Source organism: Podarcis gaigeae (genome assembly GCF_964106915.1).
Source record: "Podarcis gaigeae genome assembly, chromosome: 7".
NCBI lineage: Eukaryota > Metazoa > Chordata > Lepidosauria > Squamata > Lacertidae > Podarcis > Podarcis gaigeae.
Window position 1 is genome coordinate 84,050,916 of NC_139683.1, and position 17,975 is coordinate 84,068,890.

Sequence of the window (17,975 nt, forward strand, 5' to 3'; positions counted from 1 at the left end):
AATGCAGAATGAGCTGCAAGGATACCAGACTTTTGCCTCTACCAGTGTTTTTAAACTTGTTACATTCAGCGATAAAGCAGATGTATCAAAAGCAGAGAAGTCAAAGTGCAAAGATTCAGCAAATATGAAGTGAGATTTCTATTAAATTAATCCCCACTGCTTGCTGCTTCATGCTAGAAATAGTAAACAGAATTAGAGAAGTACAATATCCCCCAAGCCCAAAAGGCCGACTGAGCTAATGACACTAAGAGTTATGCAGGCACCTTCTTCACGTTGAAGATATAGCCCAGTGGAAAACACCACAAATATAAGCAATTATATGGTGTCAACACCTGGCCTTTGATTTCAATTTTCATGTGAGCACATTTCAAGTACGCAGGGACAATAAGGAACTTATAAGGTTTGTATAAAAGCTGACAGTTGTGTTCAACAGATTCTACTGCAAGAACAAAGCAAATTCATAACCCAATTTTACAAGTTGTAGCCACTTAGCAGTAAATTTAATATTGATGTTGACAGATGTCATTTTAGCGGTGCAGTCCACTGCCAGCAACAGACCCACCAAAACTAATAAGCATCGTGGAATTTACATGGTACAAGAAGTAAATATGAAAACCATTTATATTTTAAAAATAAAACGTAAGGAAACTCTTGTAAAATGATTCCCATACAACACCCCCCATAAAACCTGAAATACCCTCTTATTAAAAATGTGTTTGCAGATGCTTAGCCGGAGCATAAATATCTAGAACAATGCACATGGACAGTCAATGAAAGTTATCCCATTAGACATTTTTATCACTAAGGTCAACATTATCTTTGCTTTCTATATTTTTGGTGCTCTCATTTTTGACGCTGGAAGAAAGGCTTTCTACTAGCTTAGCTTCTATGGGTTCCATTGCAGGTTGCCCATTCAGTTCTTCTTTAATTTCTTCAGGTAACTGACTGTTTTCCTTAGCTGTGCATCCCAAGTCCATTTCTTCCAGCACCTGCCCTGCGGTGTCTATGGCTGTTTTACCTTCTGCATCTTCTTCTTCTGTTTTACGTTCTACATCTTCTTCTTTCCTCTTTGCTTTGAACACCTCAACCCCCATCATTCTCAGGTAATGCAACCTCTCATTCTTGGCCACGAAGGCACGAAGGGAAGTCTTGCCCAGCCAGCCACAAAGCACAATGGAACACTGAAGACTATCTGGCTTGCTGCAAAACCAAGAGATCACCAGCATTAAAAATATACATACAGTGGTGCCCCGCAAGACGAACGCCTCGCAAGACGGAAAACCCGCTAGACGAAAGGGTTTTCCGTTTTGGAGGTGCTTCGCAAAACGAATTTCCTATGGGCTTGCTTTGCAAGACGAAAATGTCTTGCGAGTTCCTGCGGGGTTTTTTCCCTTCCCCCCCATTTTTCCCAAGCCGCTAAGCCGCTTATCAGCTGATCCGCTAAGCCGCTTAACAGCTGATCCGCTAAGCCCGCTAAGCCGCTAATAGCGCTAAGCCACTAATGGGCTTGCTTCGCAAGACGAAAAAAACCGCAAGACGAAGAGACTCGCGGAACGGATTCTTTTCGTCTTGCGAGGCACCAGTGTATATTGAAAATTAATTCAACGACAGTTTCTGTAGGCTACTGCTTGCATACCCCTTTAATTAATTGCCTTCAAGGCTAAAAGGGGAGGATGAAAATAAATAAATTGAAGGAAACAGCTAAGGAAGTTGAAAGCTGAAGGAAAAGACTGTCAAGAGATAAAGTCAGACGTGAAAGTAAGAAGAGCGATGAAAGAGCTCCTGCCCTGGGTAAAGGCAGGGAGTAAGAATAATTATTATAATTATTATAATTATTATTATTTATTATTTATACCCCGCCCATCTGGCTGAGTTTCCCCAGCAATTCTGGGCGACTTCCAATCAAGTGTTAAAAGCAATACAGCATTAAATATTAAAAACTTTCCTAAACAGGGCTGCCTTCAGATGTCTTTTAAAAATAAGATAGCTACTTATTTCCTTCACATCTGAAGGGAGGGTGTTCCACAGGGCGGGCGCCACTACTGAGAAGGCCCTCTCTCTGGTTCCCTGTAACCTCACTTCTCGCAATGAGGGAGCCGCCAGAAGGCCCTCGGTGCTGGACCTCAGTGTCCGGGCTGAACAATGGGGTTGGAGATGCTCCTTCAGGTATACAGGACTGAGGCCGTTTAGGGCTTTAAAGGTCAGCACCAACACTTTGAATTGTGCTCGGAAACGTACTGCGAATGAACTGGGAAAGAGCTTCCAGGGTGAGACTGCATTGCAAAGGTTTGGTCAAATACTCCTTGCCTTCCTAAGTGGTGGGAGCATCACCCTGCATTACAAGACGCCTCATTGGGAAATCACATGGTCTGTTATATTTCAACTTTTAAAAAAAGATTTAGGTGTTTGCTGATGGTTTTGTAAAGTTCTTTAGAGAAACAGGAAAGCGGAGAAGGCAGATGACCAGGTCCTCCCTTCTGTCCTTTAAAGCAGAGCTTTCCAAACTCTTCATTTCACAACACAGCAATTCAGTTTTATTAGCAAACTGGAGATTACTGTAACCCCTTTCCAGCCCCGGGATGGGGAGCGTTCGCAAGAACACCTATGCACTGCACCCGACACACCAACATGTCGCAACACACGTAGAAAGCTCTGCTTTAAAGGTACAATAGCTCTGAGATGTGGCCTTCACAGGTTTTATTAGAGTTAAGAACACAGGGGCATAAAGGCTTCAATTTCCCCAAAGCCCGGTTAGCTGCTGCCATACGGAAGCAGCTGTTGTTTGTTGCATGCTTTCATTTCCACCAATTTCAATGGAAGGGAAGTTAACCTGAAATCAGTCAAACTTAGAAGGGCGTCTGTATGTGCACATGTGAGCACACACACAAGCACACACAATGAACCAGTGCAGTTACTTACGTTGGATCTGGCTCATACTGCAGGACTATGCTCCCCATAGCTGCAAAAAAGAGTATATGCTTTATTAGACAACATCAGGACCTGCTCCAATCTCACCCCATGCCACCATCTATTTAATGGGAACAGAGTGAGGCAGCCAGCCAAAGACAACATCTGGATTCAACCAGTAGGATTCAAGTTAAGATGTGACTATGGTGTCCCACTGGTTTGAATGGGAACTAAGTGCAACTAACTTAGCGAAGCTGATTGCGTTGGCCACTAGGTCAGTGCCTGAGGGCTACCACCTTGTTGAAGCTAAGCAGGCCTGGATCTACTTAGGGGCTGAATGGGTGACCAATCACATGCTTGGGAATCACTGCCATGGGTTCCATAATGGAAAAAGGCCATAAATATAAGAAAGTACAAATAAAGGAAACAGAATGGGCTTGATCCAGACCAAGCGTAAGTCCTACTACACACCTGAAGCTTGTACTCTCTTGATATTCAGTCTGTGTTGACTGATAAGTAACTGCTTATTAGAAAGCTCTTCTTCAAAGTTAAAATTAGAGAGTAACTATTACTACTATTACTATTACTACTACTCTCAGGGGATGCGGGTGGCACTGTGGGTTAAACCACAGAGCCTAGGACTTGCCAATCAGAAGGTCGGCGGTTCGAATCCCCGTGACAGGGTGAGCTCCTGTTGCTCACCTGCCAATCTAGCAGTTTGAAAGCACGTCAAAGTGCAAGTAGATAAATAGGTACCACTCCGGTGGGAAGGTAAAAGGCGTTTCTGTGAGCTGCTCTGGTTCACCAGAAGTGGCTTAGTCATGCTGGCCGCATGACCCGGAAGCTGTACGCCGGCTCCCTCGGCCAATAAAGCGAGATGAGCGCCGCAACCCCAGAGTCGTCCGCGACTCGACCTTATTACTAATATTAGGGAGTAACTATTACTACTATTACTATGGAGCTCAGGGTAAGCTGGACAGCAGTCAGAGCTTAATAGTTAGTATATTTCCTTCTGCACATGATGCTTTTTACCACTGTGAGAAAAGAATGAACCAGGATTGGAAATCCTCAGAAATGAACCAGGATTGGAAATCCTCAGAAGTGAATACTTACCCATTCCTTTGACTTGATTGCGCACCTCACTACTAAGTTTACTTAAGAATGGGTTTTCTTCTGTCAGCAGCACTTTAACATCTTCTATGCTGGCATTTACAATCCTTGCATTAATGAAGGGATAGAGTGTATATATCCCCTGGATGTAAAATAGAAAACCTATTTTTAAAATGCAGTCCTTGCTTTCTTACACAAATAGGCTTGGTCATTTTACTGGTCCAACACAACAACAACACAACAACAACCCACCAGCACCAATAAACACCCCTTTAAATGCACGTTTTTAGTACCATTATATCTAAATATTTTTGGACCATTATATCTAAATAAAAAAATAGTCAATTCATTCTTCCTCCCTCCAACCCCAAATCAGTTCATTGTTGTGAAAGAAAACTTGCACTGAACTGATAATCGCTTCCTGGTCAATTGAATGTTAAAACATATGAAAGCAGAATATACCCAAAATTTTCAGCCCCTGCAGTTTGAGTATAAGAGTATCAGGGAGGTTTGTCAGGTTCCAATTTTACGGGATAGGAAAAAATACAAGGGAAAGTCTATACTATACATGTGGAGACCTACAATGGAACTATAGAAATGTTCATAAGCCTGTCAGGGAAAAAACCTTTACGACAGAAAACCCGTCCTCAAAAGGGACAAAAATGCACAATGCACCCAACAACAGATTAATAAATTTAAGCACAAGAGAGTTGGATCCAGAGTCTTCTCCTAAGTGAAGGCAAACAAGCAAAAGCAAAAACCATTTTTGGAAGCAACCATGCTTTTGCCTTTTAAGTACTAGAAGCAGCTTACATCCCATCTGTGGATGGGGAAATATATGCACTTATCCTATTGGTATTTTAAGCTTTACTTTGAATTGTCACAAGCTGTAGCCCTTGCATTTCACAGCCACTTAGCTGAACAGATCACAATTTTTTTCTCTGTACATACACAGGTGTGAGAGAGGTCTGCCAATTAATTGTCATGAACCTTATGCAATGAAGTTGGTTGCAAAAGCAAACACCGAAATAAACCTGCCTTTACCCACAAAAAGACTGTTTGTTTCAAGGCATAGCATAAATAAAATACTTTCACAGCATAGCCGTAGTGCGTTCGATGTTACCTCTTGCGCTAATCTGAAGGCACAGCCAAACTGTTCCCCATCGCTATTGCGGGACCACACTTTTATCCCTGTGTTAATAACCTAAAAACAGGGTTGAAAAGAAAGCAAGAAACTATATTAACATACCGTATTTTTCGCCCCATAGGGCGCACCTAGTTTTTTTTGGGGGGGGCTGTGCACAGCTTCGACATCGCTCTGGGAGCTTGTGGGGCTGGGGGCGGGGGAAGCCCGAGCTTCCCCCTACCCCAGCCCCCAGAACAGGCTGCTATCCGCAAGCCTAGGGAGCCCAGCGGGAAGTCGCGCCGGTCTCCCCAGGCTTCAGAATGCAGGCAGCTCTGCGCAACCCTTGGGAGACCGGCGCAACTTCGCGCCGGGCTCCCTAGGGTTGCGGAGAGCTGCGCAAAGCCTGCATTCGCCCCATAGGACGCACACACATTTCCTCTTCATTTTTGGAGGGGAAAAGGTGTGTCCTATAGGGCGAAAAATACAGTATTTAAGCATTCCAACATGGAATAGCGCATCTGAAGTGGCTTCCCAGGCATCAGTATCGGTAAAAGGACATAGCCTATTTTTCTTGACAATAACGGCACTGAGTGGAAATATAGGCATCTTACATGGTCTACTCTGAATTTCACAAAATATGTAGAAAGACAAAGAAGGGGATAATTGATTCCTAATAAGGACCCCAAGTTGGGAAGAGTTTACCTCAGCCCTTCATAAAGGGGCAGTAACTGAGAGCTTATATGGAGGTTTAGGTGCCCAAGTGGGGGGGGGGGAGCAAGAGGACGAGGGGAACTGGAAGCAAGTGACTGTCCTCACCAGAGGAATCTGCTTCCTTTCTTCATTTTCCTCAGCAATGGGACATTCTAGGCACAATTTACACTTTTAAAGCACTCTTTTCTCCTATGGTTGTCAAGGTGGCATTTCTGGTCTTGAAAGAAGCTAGTTGCTGCGTTTGCTTATTCACTGACACTAGAACTGTTAGGGAAAGACTGTGCTCCACCAGGACCAAGTTAAACGTCATGGCGGGAGACAGCTTTGACAGACAGAAAGAGAAGTGCAGCCATGATGGATCATCAGACAAAAGGCCTAACTGGTCCAGCATTCTTCTCATACTGGCCAAACAGATGCCCACAGGAAAGACAGGAGTGAATAGCATTCTGCAACCAGAAGTCAAAGTTATCACCATCCCTATCCCCCAAGACTGGGACGTGGGTGGCGCTGCGGTCTAAACCACAGAGCCTAGGGCTTGCCGATTGGAAGGTCGGTGGTTCGAATCCCCCGCAACGGGGTGAGCTCCCGTTGTTCGGTCCCAGCTCCTGCCAACCTAGCAGTTCAAAAGCACACAGTGCAAGTAGATAAATAGGTACCATTCCGGCGGTGCCTTAGTCATGCTGGCCACATGACCCGGAAGCTGTACGCCGGCTCCCTCGGCCAATAAAGCGAAAAACTGCAGATGAGCGCTGCAACTCCAGTCTCGTTCGTAACTGGACTTAACTGTCAGGGGTCCTTTACCTTTTTACCCCCAGGACTATTGTTTATTTCGACTTTCTTACTAAGAAATACAAGTCAAACCTTCAGCTTTTCACTGTTGTTCAGGAGCACATTCCTTATTTCCTTGGACACCATGTATAGCTGCCTTTTCTTCCCTTCCTGAGTACGAGTTAATAAATTCATCTTGGGAAAGGAAGGATCCAATGCATAAAAAGTCCTAATAAACAAACAAGCAAATTCAAGTTTTATTATTCTGTAGTTCTTAATATATTGTTGGTGTTAAACTGTATTTTTGGTATATTAACAGCTCTGACTCTTTTCTGGAAAGATAAACATAAATATTGACCTTCATAGCACCTGTGAACCTGTAACTTGAGAAGCTGGATTATTATTATTTAATTCAATATATATTATGAAGATTTAAAGCAAGTTAATTTCGGGCCAATAATATACGTAGACCACACATCAGTGAAATTTGAATAGGTTTGCAACAATTCTGCTGAAATACATACTGGATGGAGACTGAATAATCCTTTCCTGCAGAATAAGGCAACTTCTTGAGGATTTGAGGCATAATTTCTTTTTTCCAACGAACAGAACAGAAGGAATGGATTAATAGTTTAGAAAAGATTTAATGTGCGCATGAGAGGAATATAAATAAGGCAGCTTCTCTTCAAAAGAAAAAAAGCAATATGCAGAGAGAGTAATAAAAAACCAAGATGTTAGAAAAAGTACTGTGCATAAAAGATGCAAAAATGTAAGCTAAAAATAGCCAGGAACTAAGTTGAAATTATTAGATGCTCAAGACAACAGCAAAACCTTTGCTATACTGTGTGAGACAGCAGGTTTTCCTACAGCTAGGTGTATAATGCAATCCCAAATTGTCCAGCTTTTTTGCTGTGCTCTTTTTAAAGACGCGTTGTCTGCACATCGAACCACAAGAGTGAGTTCTTGTAGGCTTTAGCTTGCTGAAAGGGAACCTCTGGCCCACGCCTAAATTGGTTTGTGGTGGAGAGGCATATTTGGGCTAATACATTTAGCACACTGAATCCTGAGTGTGTCTGTGCTTTCTCCAAGTAGACAGAAAGTAAAATAATGTCAATAGAACCCCTGACTTGAAAATCAAAAAGATGGACTGACTGACATGTCACACCGTAAATTTAACTTTGAACTGTTGGCTACTCAATGAAACGTCTATGATAATTTGTATCATTTAATTTTTTTATTAATATAAAATAGTGAAGTGAGGATCACGAAAGGAATCTGCAGATTTAAAAAATGGTTTGGTCATTTCATTTCTTCTCATGATCCTCTTGTCTGGAACCAAAAACCAGTGACGGTAGGAGAAAATGCAGTTGCAGTATTCTGTGAAATCTTCTGAAAGCCAGCAGTATAGCACCACAACATTACCAAGAGATTATTGCGCAGGGTGTGAAATGTAGTAAATAAGGAAAATAAATGCAGGTTGTTATGTAGCATATACTTATGTTGTATGAAAAATGAAACATATTTTCTTACTGGATTGGTGAAAATAGTGAATCGTCTTCAGAAAGAAACACAAACGGATCTTCTTTAAATCCAAAAAGCTTCATTTTTTTAGACGGGGGAGGCCTGGAAGTAACAAGATATATCCAGGGTCAACAGTTTGTGGATGGACTGGCAAAAATTCTGGTCAAGGGGTTCCCCCTTCTGCTCCACCAAAGAAGCTCCCCACCACCACTAGGGCAGCCTGCCAATTGGGGGCAGACAGGTTTGGCTGCTCAGAGAGAAGGCTGGTTTGGCAGTGAGGGATACCAATGCCAGCATCCTCCCCCCATCCCTCTCAACCTTAGAGCTGGAAAGGGAGCAGAGATCGCCACACAACTGCGGAGATTATCTCTGCCCACCTCTGCAGTTTTTAAGTAGAGAGGAGGGCCAAGCTCTCCATGTCGAAAGCTGGATATATCCAAGTTGAGCAGTACAGGAAGAGTTTTAACAGATTTCTGTATTTTGCTTAGAGTGAGAACTGCCAGAAATATATTTTAAAGGATTGGTTCAACAGCAGTTCTAGAATCCTCTCCCGGGAAAACTCAGTTGGTAGAGCATGAGACTCTTAATATCAGTCATGAGTTCGAGTGCCACGCTGGGCAAGAGATTCCTGCACTGAGGGGGGTTGGCCTAGATGATTCTCAGTGTCCGTTCCAACTCTACAATTCTTTGATTCTATGATATTCACACTAATGCAGAAAAACAGAACCACATAATACTACTACTCTAGTATGTGGAAGTTCAGTGTTCAAAGTATTCCATATATATTCTCAGCCATCCTTAAAATAGCACAGAAAACTGGTCCACTACAGTGGTACCTGGGGTTACATACGTTACATACATATGCTTCAGGTTACAGACTCCGCTAACCCAGAAATATTACCTCGGGTTAAGAACTTTGCTTCAGGGTGAGAACAGAAATCGTTCAGCTGCGGCGCAGCGGCAGCAGGAAGCCCAATTAGCTAAAGTGGTGCTTCAGGTTAAGAACAGTTTCAGGTTAAGAACAGACCTCCGGAACGAATTAAGTACTTAACCTGAGGTACCACTGTATTACCCTTACAACACTATCTGAAGAAGTGTGCATGCACACGAAAGCTCATACCAATACCAAACTTAGTTGGTCTCTAAGGTGCCACTGGAAGGAATTTTTTTTTTTTACATTATAACACAGAGTGGTTGGGGTTGGGAGGAATATTGCTTACAGCCAACTAGTAAATTCATGGCAGAGACAAAATTTAAACGAGGCTTTTCCACCTTGTAATTCTATCTAATCATTCTGCTCTGGTCAGACCTCACCTGGAGTACTGTGTCCAGTTCTGGGCACCACAGTTCAAGAAGGACACTGACAAACTGGAACGTGTCCAGAAGGAGGGCAACCAAAATGGTCAAAGGCCTGGAAACGATGCCCTATGAGGAACGGCTAAGGGAGCTGGGCATGTTTAGCCTGGAGAAGAGGAGGTTAAGGGGTGATATGATAGCCATGTTCAAATATATAAAAGGATGTCACATAGAGGAGGGAGAAAGGTTGTTTTCTGCTGCTCCAGAGAAGCGGACACGGAGCAATGGATCCAAACTACAAGAAAGAAGATTCCACCTAAACATTAGGAAGAACTTCCTGATAGTAAGAGCTGTTCGACAGTGGAATTTGCTGCCAAGGAGTGTGGTGGAGTCTCCTTCTTTGGAGGTCTTTAAGCAGAGGCTTGACAACCATATGTCAGGAGTGCTCTGATGGTGTTTCCTGCTTGGCAGGGGGTTGGACTCGATGGCCCTTGTGGTCTCTTCCAACTCTATGATTCTATGATTACGTTACACCAACTTTCCAAAACAAGTACTTCCATATCAGTCATCATAGGGATGTCACAATGAAAACCATGCATATGAAGTGGCCCTCACGGGTTGGTTTTGCGTAGGGCAAGAAAACAAAGTGCTGAGAAGGCTGAGTGGAGATTGTATCTCAATAAGGCTGCCTTTGTGGTTCTATGATCTCAAGAGCTTCTGGCTGGAGAGGAAATCATGGGGCAATTTCACCTTCCCTACATGCTGGGAGAACCAGCAAAAGCACCAATACAGACAAATGGCTTGGCTTGACTATCTTTAACAACGGCAAGCTTCATTTTAGTTTCCTACCCACACACTCCATCCTTCTTGCTTTCAGTAGTCTCAGTTAAAAAGGAGTCTCCATCCTTTGCTTCTACGGCCACATGGTCTTCATCAGTTTCTAAAGAACCCTGCTCTGCAGCGGCAGACACTGTGCTGATTGTCTTCTCTGGCAGCCGGTGCTGCAGCTATTCCAAAACAGAAGGAACAGGTCTTGATGCATAAAAAAAAGGTCTCAAATGTTACAACATACAGCATTTCCCCTTACCACTGTTTAAATCATATCTATTCAAGACCCAAAGTGCAGTAGCGGGGGAATTATGCTTTTCATAATGCACTGAAATTCAGAGATACAAACCATGTACAACTTTTTGTTTTATTCTATTTGATAGCAACAATAGATCCGCCTCCCTGCTGAGTGGGTCACCAAGTTACACTGATAAACTTCACTTCCATCTTTGGTAACTATTTCTGTTCTTTCTTTCTTTTTTTAGCTGTGCTGTGTTTTTTTAGTCTTACAGAATTACAGATGTGCTTTGAGCTACATGTGTCTGCATGCATATGTCTTATGTAAATTGACATAATGTACCATTTTACTGGCCTTACAAGATGTAATCCCTATTAAATAAAAAGTGAGACACGAGCACTGCGCATTCTGTTCCTAAAGTGTTTCTTAGCATCCTACTCAAGCTGCTGGTGCTGAGCTCCCAGAAATATTACTAGAGGGCATTAATAAGACAATTCTAAATTATCCATTTGTATCCTCTTATATGTAAGTTAAAGAGGGCCAGCAATAAATAAAACAAAAAAGGGAGGTAGCCCCCCCCCCCAAAAAATGGGCAAAGGCAGCAAAAACCATGAGATAGAATATTATTCCTTTTTCCTATCCTGTGCATTTTGCTCCTATTCCTACTGTGTTTTTTACATTCCACACTGCATTCTCTAACTGTGTAACTTCACAGGAACTGTAATAAATACAGCAAAATGAAAAACTGTGAACTATCAATGAATGTAAGTATACCGCAAAATCCACAGAATTTGCATGAATGCGCATTCTAAAACGGCAAAAGATGCTTTAAAGATGTTTCCACGCTATCCTGAGTACAGAAGATTTAAATATTTTTTCAGCTTAACACCTAGGGCACTCTTGAAATAAATGGGCCTTAAGAATTGATTAGTTCTGGCTGGATTGTGCCACTAGTATACAGCCCACCCAAAATACATTATTATGTATTGCCTTATTATGCACATCTTCAACACTGCGTCTTTGCACGTCCACTTTCTTATACAATGATTTCACAGTCATTGAAGGACCAACTTCAAAACAGAAGCCAGGACAGCTAGTACTCATTCTGCCATTTTGAGATCAAGTGCTCAACTACAAGGGCTTTGTAGACCCAGCCTTTTTCCAGAACACCAAAGAGATGTGATACTTTGAGACATCTAGCATAGGTAACTGCACAATAACTCCGTTATTATGGAGAAAGCAGCCCTACACAAGAAAACCAGGTACCATAAGGTGCCATGTTACCTTCTATTTGTACATATTTTCATGCCTCAATTTCACTAACTAGCCAATTATGCAGCCATATGCATCTGGAGTTGTATTTATGTTATGGCTGCATAATTGGCTAGTTAGTGAAATTATCACTAGTATCACATCTCTTTGGTGGTATTTAGAGCAGGGCCAATGAGGGGCGAGCCTGAAGAGAACCCCAAGAAGAAGAGGCCTTTGGCCCACGGACTAAGGTTTCCTGATACTTTGAGGCATCTAGCATACATAACTCCATAATACAGTGGTGCCCCGCAAGACGAACGCCTCGCAAGACGGAAAACCCACTAGACGAAAGTGTTTTCCGTTTTGGAGGCGCTTCGCTAAACGAATTTCTCTATGGGGTTGCTTCGCAAGACGAAAAAATCTTACGAGTTCCCGCTGTTTTTTTCCCGCTCCCCCCCTTTCCTAAGCCTCTAAGCCACTTATCAGCTGTTCCGCTGATAAGCCGCTTAACAGCTGATCGCTAAAAGCTGCTAGACCGCTAATAGCGCTGTCAGGACTGCCGCTAGGTCCCAGCTCACAGAGGACCAACGCCCAGTGGATGTTATATACAAAAGTCTTTATTAAAGTTTAGTTTCCATTTCCAAGCTCTGGGCGCGCAGACCCACGTCTTGACGCTAGACCGGCTAAGTCCCCTCTGACTCACTGCTCCACCCACACCAGTTTAAGATTCTAGCCCGGCTCCACCTCTTACGCTGTTCTTTCCTTCGCTGGGTCCTTCTGCCCTCTGGGGTTTCCTCCTTCCTGGACTCCTCTGACGCTGAGCCTCCTAAGTCTTGCCCCTCCCTCCGGCGGGCTTTAGGACCTGGCTCCCTTCCCGGGCTCCCCGCTGTGCCGCGCTCCTGTACATTTGAACTTGGCGCGCGCGCCCAGCCAGTGACTTTCCTTCTGACCGTTTCCCCGCTTCCTGATGTGGGCGTTGCCAAACCTGACTCCTCTCCTCCCTCTGGTGGTGAGGACACTGGTCCCGACTCCTGGGACTCCCTCTCCCCACTGCGCTCTGGTGGAGACGCTGGTCCTGATCTCCAGCTGCTGCTCAGGGACTCCCCGCTGGCCCCTTCCTCCTGGGGCTTCCCCCCTGGAACCCCCCTCGCTCTGGCCACCGGCGCTCCCTTCTGTGAGTCCTCCGATTCGCTAGAGAGGCTTGTGGAATAACTCTGGCCACTGTCACTGCCTGCGCCCCCCTCGTACTCCTCCTCCTCACTCTCCATTTGCTCCCCCTCCTGTATCTCTCCTTCTGAACCCCTGACAAGCGCTAATCCGCTAAGCTGTCAATGGGCTTGCTTTGCAAGACGAAAAAACCGCTAGACGAAGAGAATCACAGAACGGATTCTTTTCGTCTTGCGAGGCACCACTGTAACTCCATCATTATGGAGAAAGCAGCCCTACACGGGAAAACCTGCCTCTTGTTCTTGGGGTTCTCATCAGGCTTGCCCCTCATTGGCCCTGCTCTAAACACTCCCTTGTGGCTTGCACCTGGCTGGAACATGGGCCTGGAATAAGAGATATGTGTAGAAACCTCTGACATGCGTGGCCAGAAGGCAGTCTACTGTACAAATCTAAGAGTCACACACATTTCTATGTCCTCTTTTGCCTCTGACACGGCTGACCAACAGAAGGCTGTCCATGAAGAATTGTTTCTCATCGGCTGAAAAGGATTCCCCACCCCTATGCTACACTTTAGTCAAATGCAGACCCTGAATAGATATCCCAAACCAACGTAGTGCCCAGGTCTCAATGAATTTCTTTGAGGATGTTCATAGATTTGGACTGCTCAATGAGTTGTTTTTTTAAAATTCACCAACTGCACTTGAAAATTCCCCTTGACATCCATTCTCAAAAAGAGTTCCCCTTTGTGGCCTGGGGTGAGTGAGAGGGGTTGCTCCATGAGCCACCAAACTTGTCCTGGGGATCTTGGGATCCTAGTCTCTCTTTCACAGCATGTTGCAAAACCGTTCCAACTAGAGCAAACATTACCTTGGGCTGACGCTTATTCCATGGCATCGGAGATTTTTTAATTAATACGGCTACAAAGAAACCTCCAGTATTCTGATGATGTGGCAGAATTCTGAAACTATATAAAGACACAGATTTTGTACCACTATGCACCACCTAAAGAAGGAAACTGAGGTCCAGTTTATGAACAAGGAAGTTTATACTTTTTGGTGTGTTTTTTTTTTTAATCAAGCCAAATGAAATCTAAATGAACTGTTTTTCTACCATCATTTTTTTCTGAACTGTCACATATTGAATAAAGAATTCAGAACAGTGACATTTTCACAGCATTTGACTGGTTTAGGTTAAGGAACGTATCGTAAAAGCAAATATCCAAATGATTATGAAGAATAATTTTTAATTAGCTTGAGCTCAGCGACAGAAAAGGATGATATAAATGTAGTAACAAATAATAACAACAGCTTTTTTTGATTTAAGAAAGTTGATCTGGTTTTCTGCATTGCCACTTAAGAAGTCATCCCCAATGCACAGATCCTGTTTTAAAAATAAAAAGTGCTTACAGCTGTCTGAGCACATACTTCACAACTGAACTCAATTAATAAGTCCGCCAATTTCAATGGCTCTACTCTGAGCATGACTTAGTTGGATGCAACCTGATATTTAGATGAACCTGAACTAAAACACAGTCTACAGTTCTGAGACCACCAACAAACGACCCCGAAATAAACATATCCCCATTACAATCAACTAGGAACTGCAAGAGTATGCTGAGCATGGAAACAATCAGCTGCAAGAATACCCACCAGCGCTCCAAATGTAACGCTTTAAGTTTTTCTTCATCTTTTAAGGGGAACATGGTGGGCCGGATCTGGGTTTGTCTGTTCGAAGGCACTTCACTCCAGTCTTCAAACCATTGGCCATCTTTCGTCATTACCTAGGTGGGAAAATGTACCAATTAACAGTGAGGGCGGCCTCAAGTTTGCCAATGACAAGTCAGCAGATTACAAGAGGAGACTGTTAAATAGCAATTTCAGATTTTATTAAGGTTTTAAGACTCAGCCCACTAGGTGAAATAGATGAATCTGCTAGAAAGCTGGAGAATGTGATTTTATACCCCCTGCCCCAGGGTACCCCCTGCCTGCTACTGGGGATAGATTCTGCTCCCTCCAAGAAACAGTCACAGGGTAGTGCCTGTATGAATGTTTTATCTAGGGAGTGTACTGCTGTATTGTTGCCTGTTTGTATGTTAGTACTTGGATCTCACGAAGTCATCATGCAAAGGGGTTGTCGATCAAGGATGTAACACCTGTAGAATGTGGACAATATGATTTGAGGGTGTATCAGAATAGTAAGTTTTGGGCTTGAGTGGAACTGAATGGTATTTATTCTTAGCCATTGTGCTTACTGCTATATAGGGGGCAGTGGATTTAATGGTATGCCTCAGGTATAGGCAAACACCGGCCCTCCAGATGTTTGGGACTACAATTCCCATCATCCCTAGCTAACAGGACCAGTGGTCAGGGATGACGGGAATAGTAGTACCAAACATCTGGAGGGCCGGAGTTTGCCTATGCCTGGTATGACCGATTCATGCATGGTGCTACAGAAGAGTGAGTAGATTTTCTTTTGCTTTGTTGTTCATCATGCTATTTTAAAAGGTGAAATTTATACTAGCTGGTTGATTTTGATTTGTAATATTTTACTTCCTGATGTTTACAATATGTTCAAAAGTTAATCTGTTTATTTGTTTGCTATGAACATACTTTGCATTTTTGTAGCTGATTATTATTTGTTCATTTATGTTCATTTTCATGCCAAAGAGGATACTCTTTGGTTGTTAATTGTGGTTTATAGAATGCAGAAAATCTCTGTTATTTTTCTCTATTTGCTAATTAAATGTTTTTAACCCGTGCTGTAAACTGCTTATAAAGGTAAAGGTAAAGGGAGCCCTGACCATTAGGTCCAGTCATGACTGACTCTGGGATTGTGGCGCTCATCTCGCTTTATTGGCCAAGGGAGCCGGCGTACAGCTTCCAGGTCATGTGGCCAGCATGACTAAGCTGCTTCTGGCGAACCAGAGCAGCGCACGGAAACGCCGTTTACCTTCCCGCAGGAGCAGTACCTATTTATCTACTTGCACTTTGACGTGCTTTTGAACTGCTAGGTTGGCAGGAGCTGGGACCAAGCAACAGGAGCTCACCCCGTCGCGGGGATTCGAACCGCCGGCCTTCTGATCGGCAAGTCCTAGGCTCTGTGGTTTAACCCACAGTGCCACCCGCGTCCCTTAGAAACTGCTTATAGTTTCATTTAAATGCAAATTGTCCAAACAAACAACAAACATTAAACAATCCAGAAAATTGAAGTGCTGTGTCTATCAATGTATATTTTCATATTATGTTTGTCTTCAAACACACCCCCTATGTAATGGATTTGAACAACATAATTTTGCCCTGAACCCAGCATTTCTCAACTCGGCACCAGATTAGGAGAGTTCTCAGTCTCAGGTATCCTTTTCTCTTTCCCTTGAGAGACTGGAGGTTACTGTCTGGGTAGGTGAAAGTTAACTTCTTAGAAGCCAAGAAGTGCCATAAAAACAGTAAGAGCTTTCTCCTGACAGGGAAGTGGGAGTTGAAGAACAAACGGCTACAGAACAGTAGTGCTCTTTTGCTTCAGCATATGTTCATTTCCTACTTAACATAGGATCACGAGAAGACAAGCCCAAGAATCTGTGCCAGGAGACAGAGGACATATATCTTTAGGGCCCCTATTCTTTCAGACAGAGAGAAGTTTATTGAAACTCTGGAGAGCTTCACATAGGTCACAAGCTACGTAGGTCTGACTTACGGAAAGAAGAAATACAGTGGTACCTCGGTTTAAGAACAGCCTTGTTTATGAACTATTCGGTATAAGAACTCTGCAAAACCGGAAGTAGTGTTCCAGTTAGTGAACTTTACCTTGGTCTACAAACGGAAGCCAAACAGTGGAAGGGCACCGGCGGTGGGACGCCTTATTAGGGAAAGCGTACCTCGGTTTAAGAATGGCTTTGGTTTAAGAACGGACTTCCGGAACGGATTTTGTAAACCGAGGTACCACTGTAGTTCAGTGATTGAGGACATTCTTTGCACATAGAAAGATCCAAGCATCTGAGACCTCCAATTAAAAAGCATCTCAAGTAGTATGACTGGGAAATAGCGCTGTTTCAGATCTTGAAAAGCTACTGTGGTCAGGGTAGATAATGGTCAAATGGTCTGATCTGGCGCAACGCAGCTTCATATACAGTAGTACCTTGTTTTGCGACTGCGATCCATTCCGGAGCCCCAGTCGCCGTCTGAAAAGGGCGCCGGACAAAGCATCGCATCTGCGCACGCGCATGGAGCAGTTTGTGCTTCTGCACATGCGTGAGTGGCAAACCCGGAAGTAACCCGTTCCGGTACTTCCGGGTTTGCCACAGACGTTCAACGGAACGGGCGCTCGATGAGGTACCATTGTACCCATAAACACATGACTACTCATTTGATTTTAGAACTAACAGAATGCTTTTCTCTCTTAAAGTTTGATTTGGATTCTATTACAATACACATTTCTATTAAAAAATACCTTCCACTGTGTAACCCCAGGCATCCTTTTCAGACCAGGCAATTCAGAAGAGACGTCAGCAAGTTCTAAGGCACCTTTGAACAAACAAGATTACTGTAAATAAGAAATAGCTAGGAAAGTTACGCAGTGCCAACTCTGAGAAACTATCCCAAGCCAAGAAAAACAACATGTTTTGAAGCGACACAATTCTTTTTATGATCTGCAAACAATGAAGGTTGGCAATTGCATTTCTCTAACTCTGCCCACGTTATCTCCACAGGATTGCTGTAAGAAGCATTACCTATTCATTTCAGCCAATAAATGAAGCATAAGAGAGAGCGTGGAGGTGCATGGAGACGAACACAACAATTCTAACCAGGTCTACTCTGAAGCAAGCCCTATTAAATTCAATGGGGCATACTCCCATGTGAGTGGGATTAGGACTGTACCCAAGTGAGTCATATTATACCAAATTGTAGAATGCATTTGCTGAATGTACAGCACAAATATAGTCACTAGACCTGTGCACCAGATTTGGCTGAGGCCCGAGCCAAGCTGACTCAGAGGAACCCAGATGTGATCAACCCCCAGCATGCCCTGCGTTGGGTGTCCTGGAGCAATCCAGGACTG

General features: G+C 43.6%; 1 protein-coding gene across 4 annotated transcripts in view; it reads right to left on the bottom strand.

Moving 5' to 3' along the window:
- Positions 1–469: 469 nt before the first annotated feature.
- NSUN2 (NOP2/Sun RNA methyltransferase 2) overlaps positions 470–17,975 on the bottom strand; it is a 33,785-nt gene continuing 16,279 nt past the window's right edge. For 3 of the 4 annotated variants that reach the window (XM_083748416.1, XM_083748419.1, XM_083748417.1), the window contains exons 10-19: positions 17,367–17,440; positions 14,573–14,703; positions 13,791–13,887; positions 10,289–10,446; positions 8,153–8,245; positions 6,716–6,851; positions 5,141–5,221; positions 4,021–4,159; positions 2,920–2,959; positions 470–1,200 (exon numbers count right to left, since the gene is read on the bottom strand). In XM_083748416.1, the coding sequence (XP_083604542.1) occupies positions 786–1,200; positions 2,920–2,959; positions 4,021–4,159; positions 5,141–5,221; positions 6,716–6,851; positions 8,153–8,245; positions 10,289–10,446; positions 13,791–13,887; positions 14,573–14,703; positions 17,367–17,440 (1,364 nt within the window). In that variant the 3' untranslated portion in view covers positions 470–785. Of the gene's footprint in view, positions 1,201–2,919; positions 2,979–4,020; positions 4,160–5,140; positions 5,222–6,715; positions 6,852–8,152; positions 8,246–10,288; positions 10,447–13,790; positions 13,888–14,572; positions 14,704–17,366; positions 17,441–17,975 lie in introns of all 4 variants that reach the window. The other variant, XM_083748418.1, reaches the window with a different exon arrangement.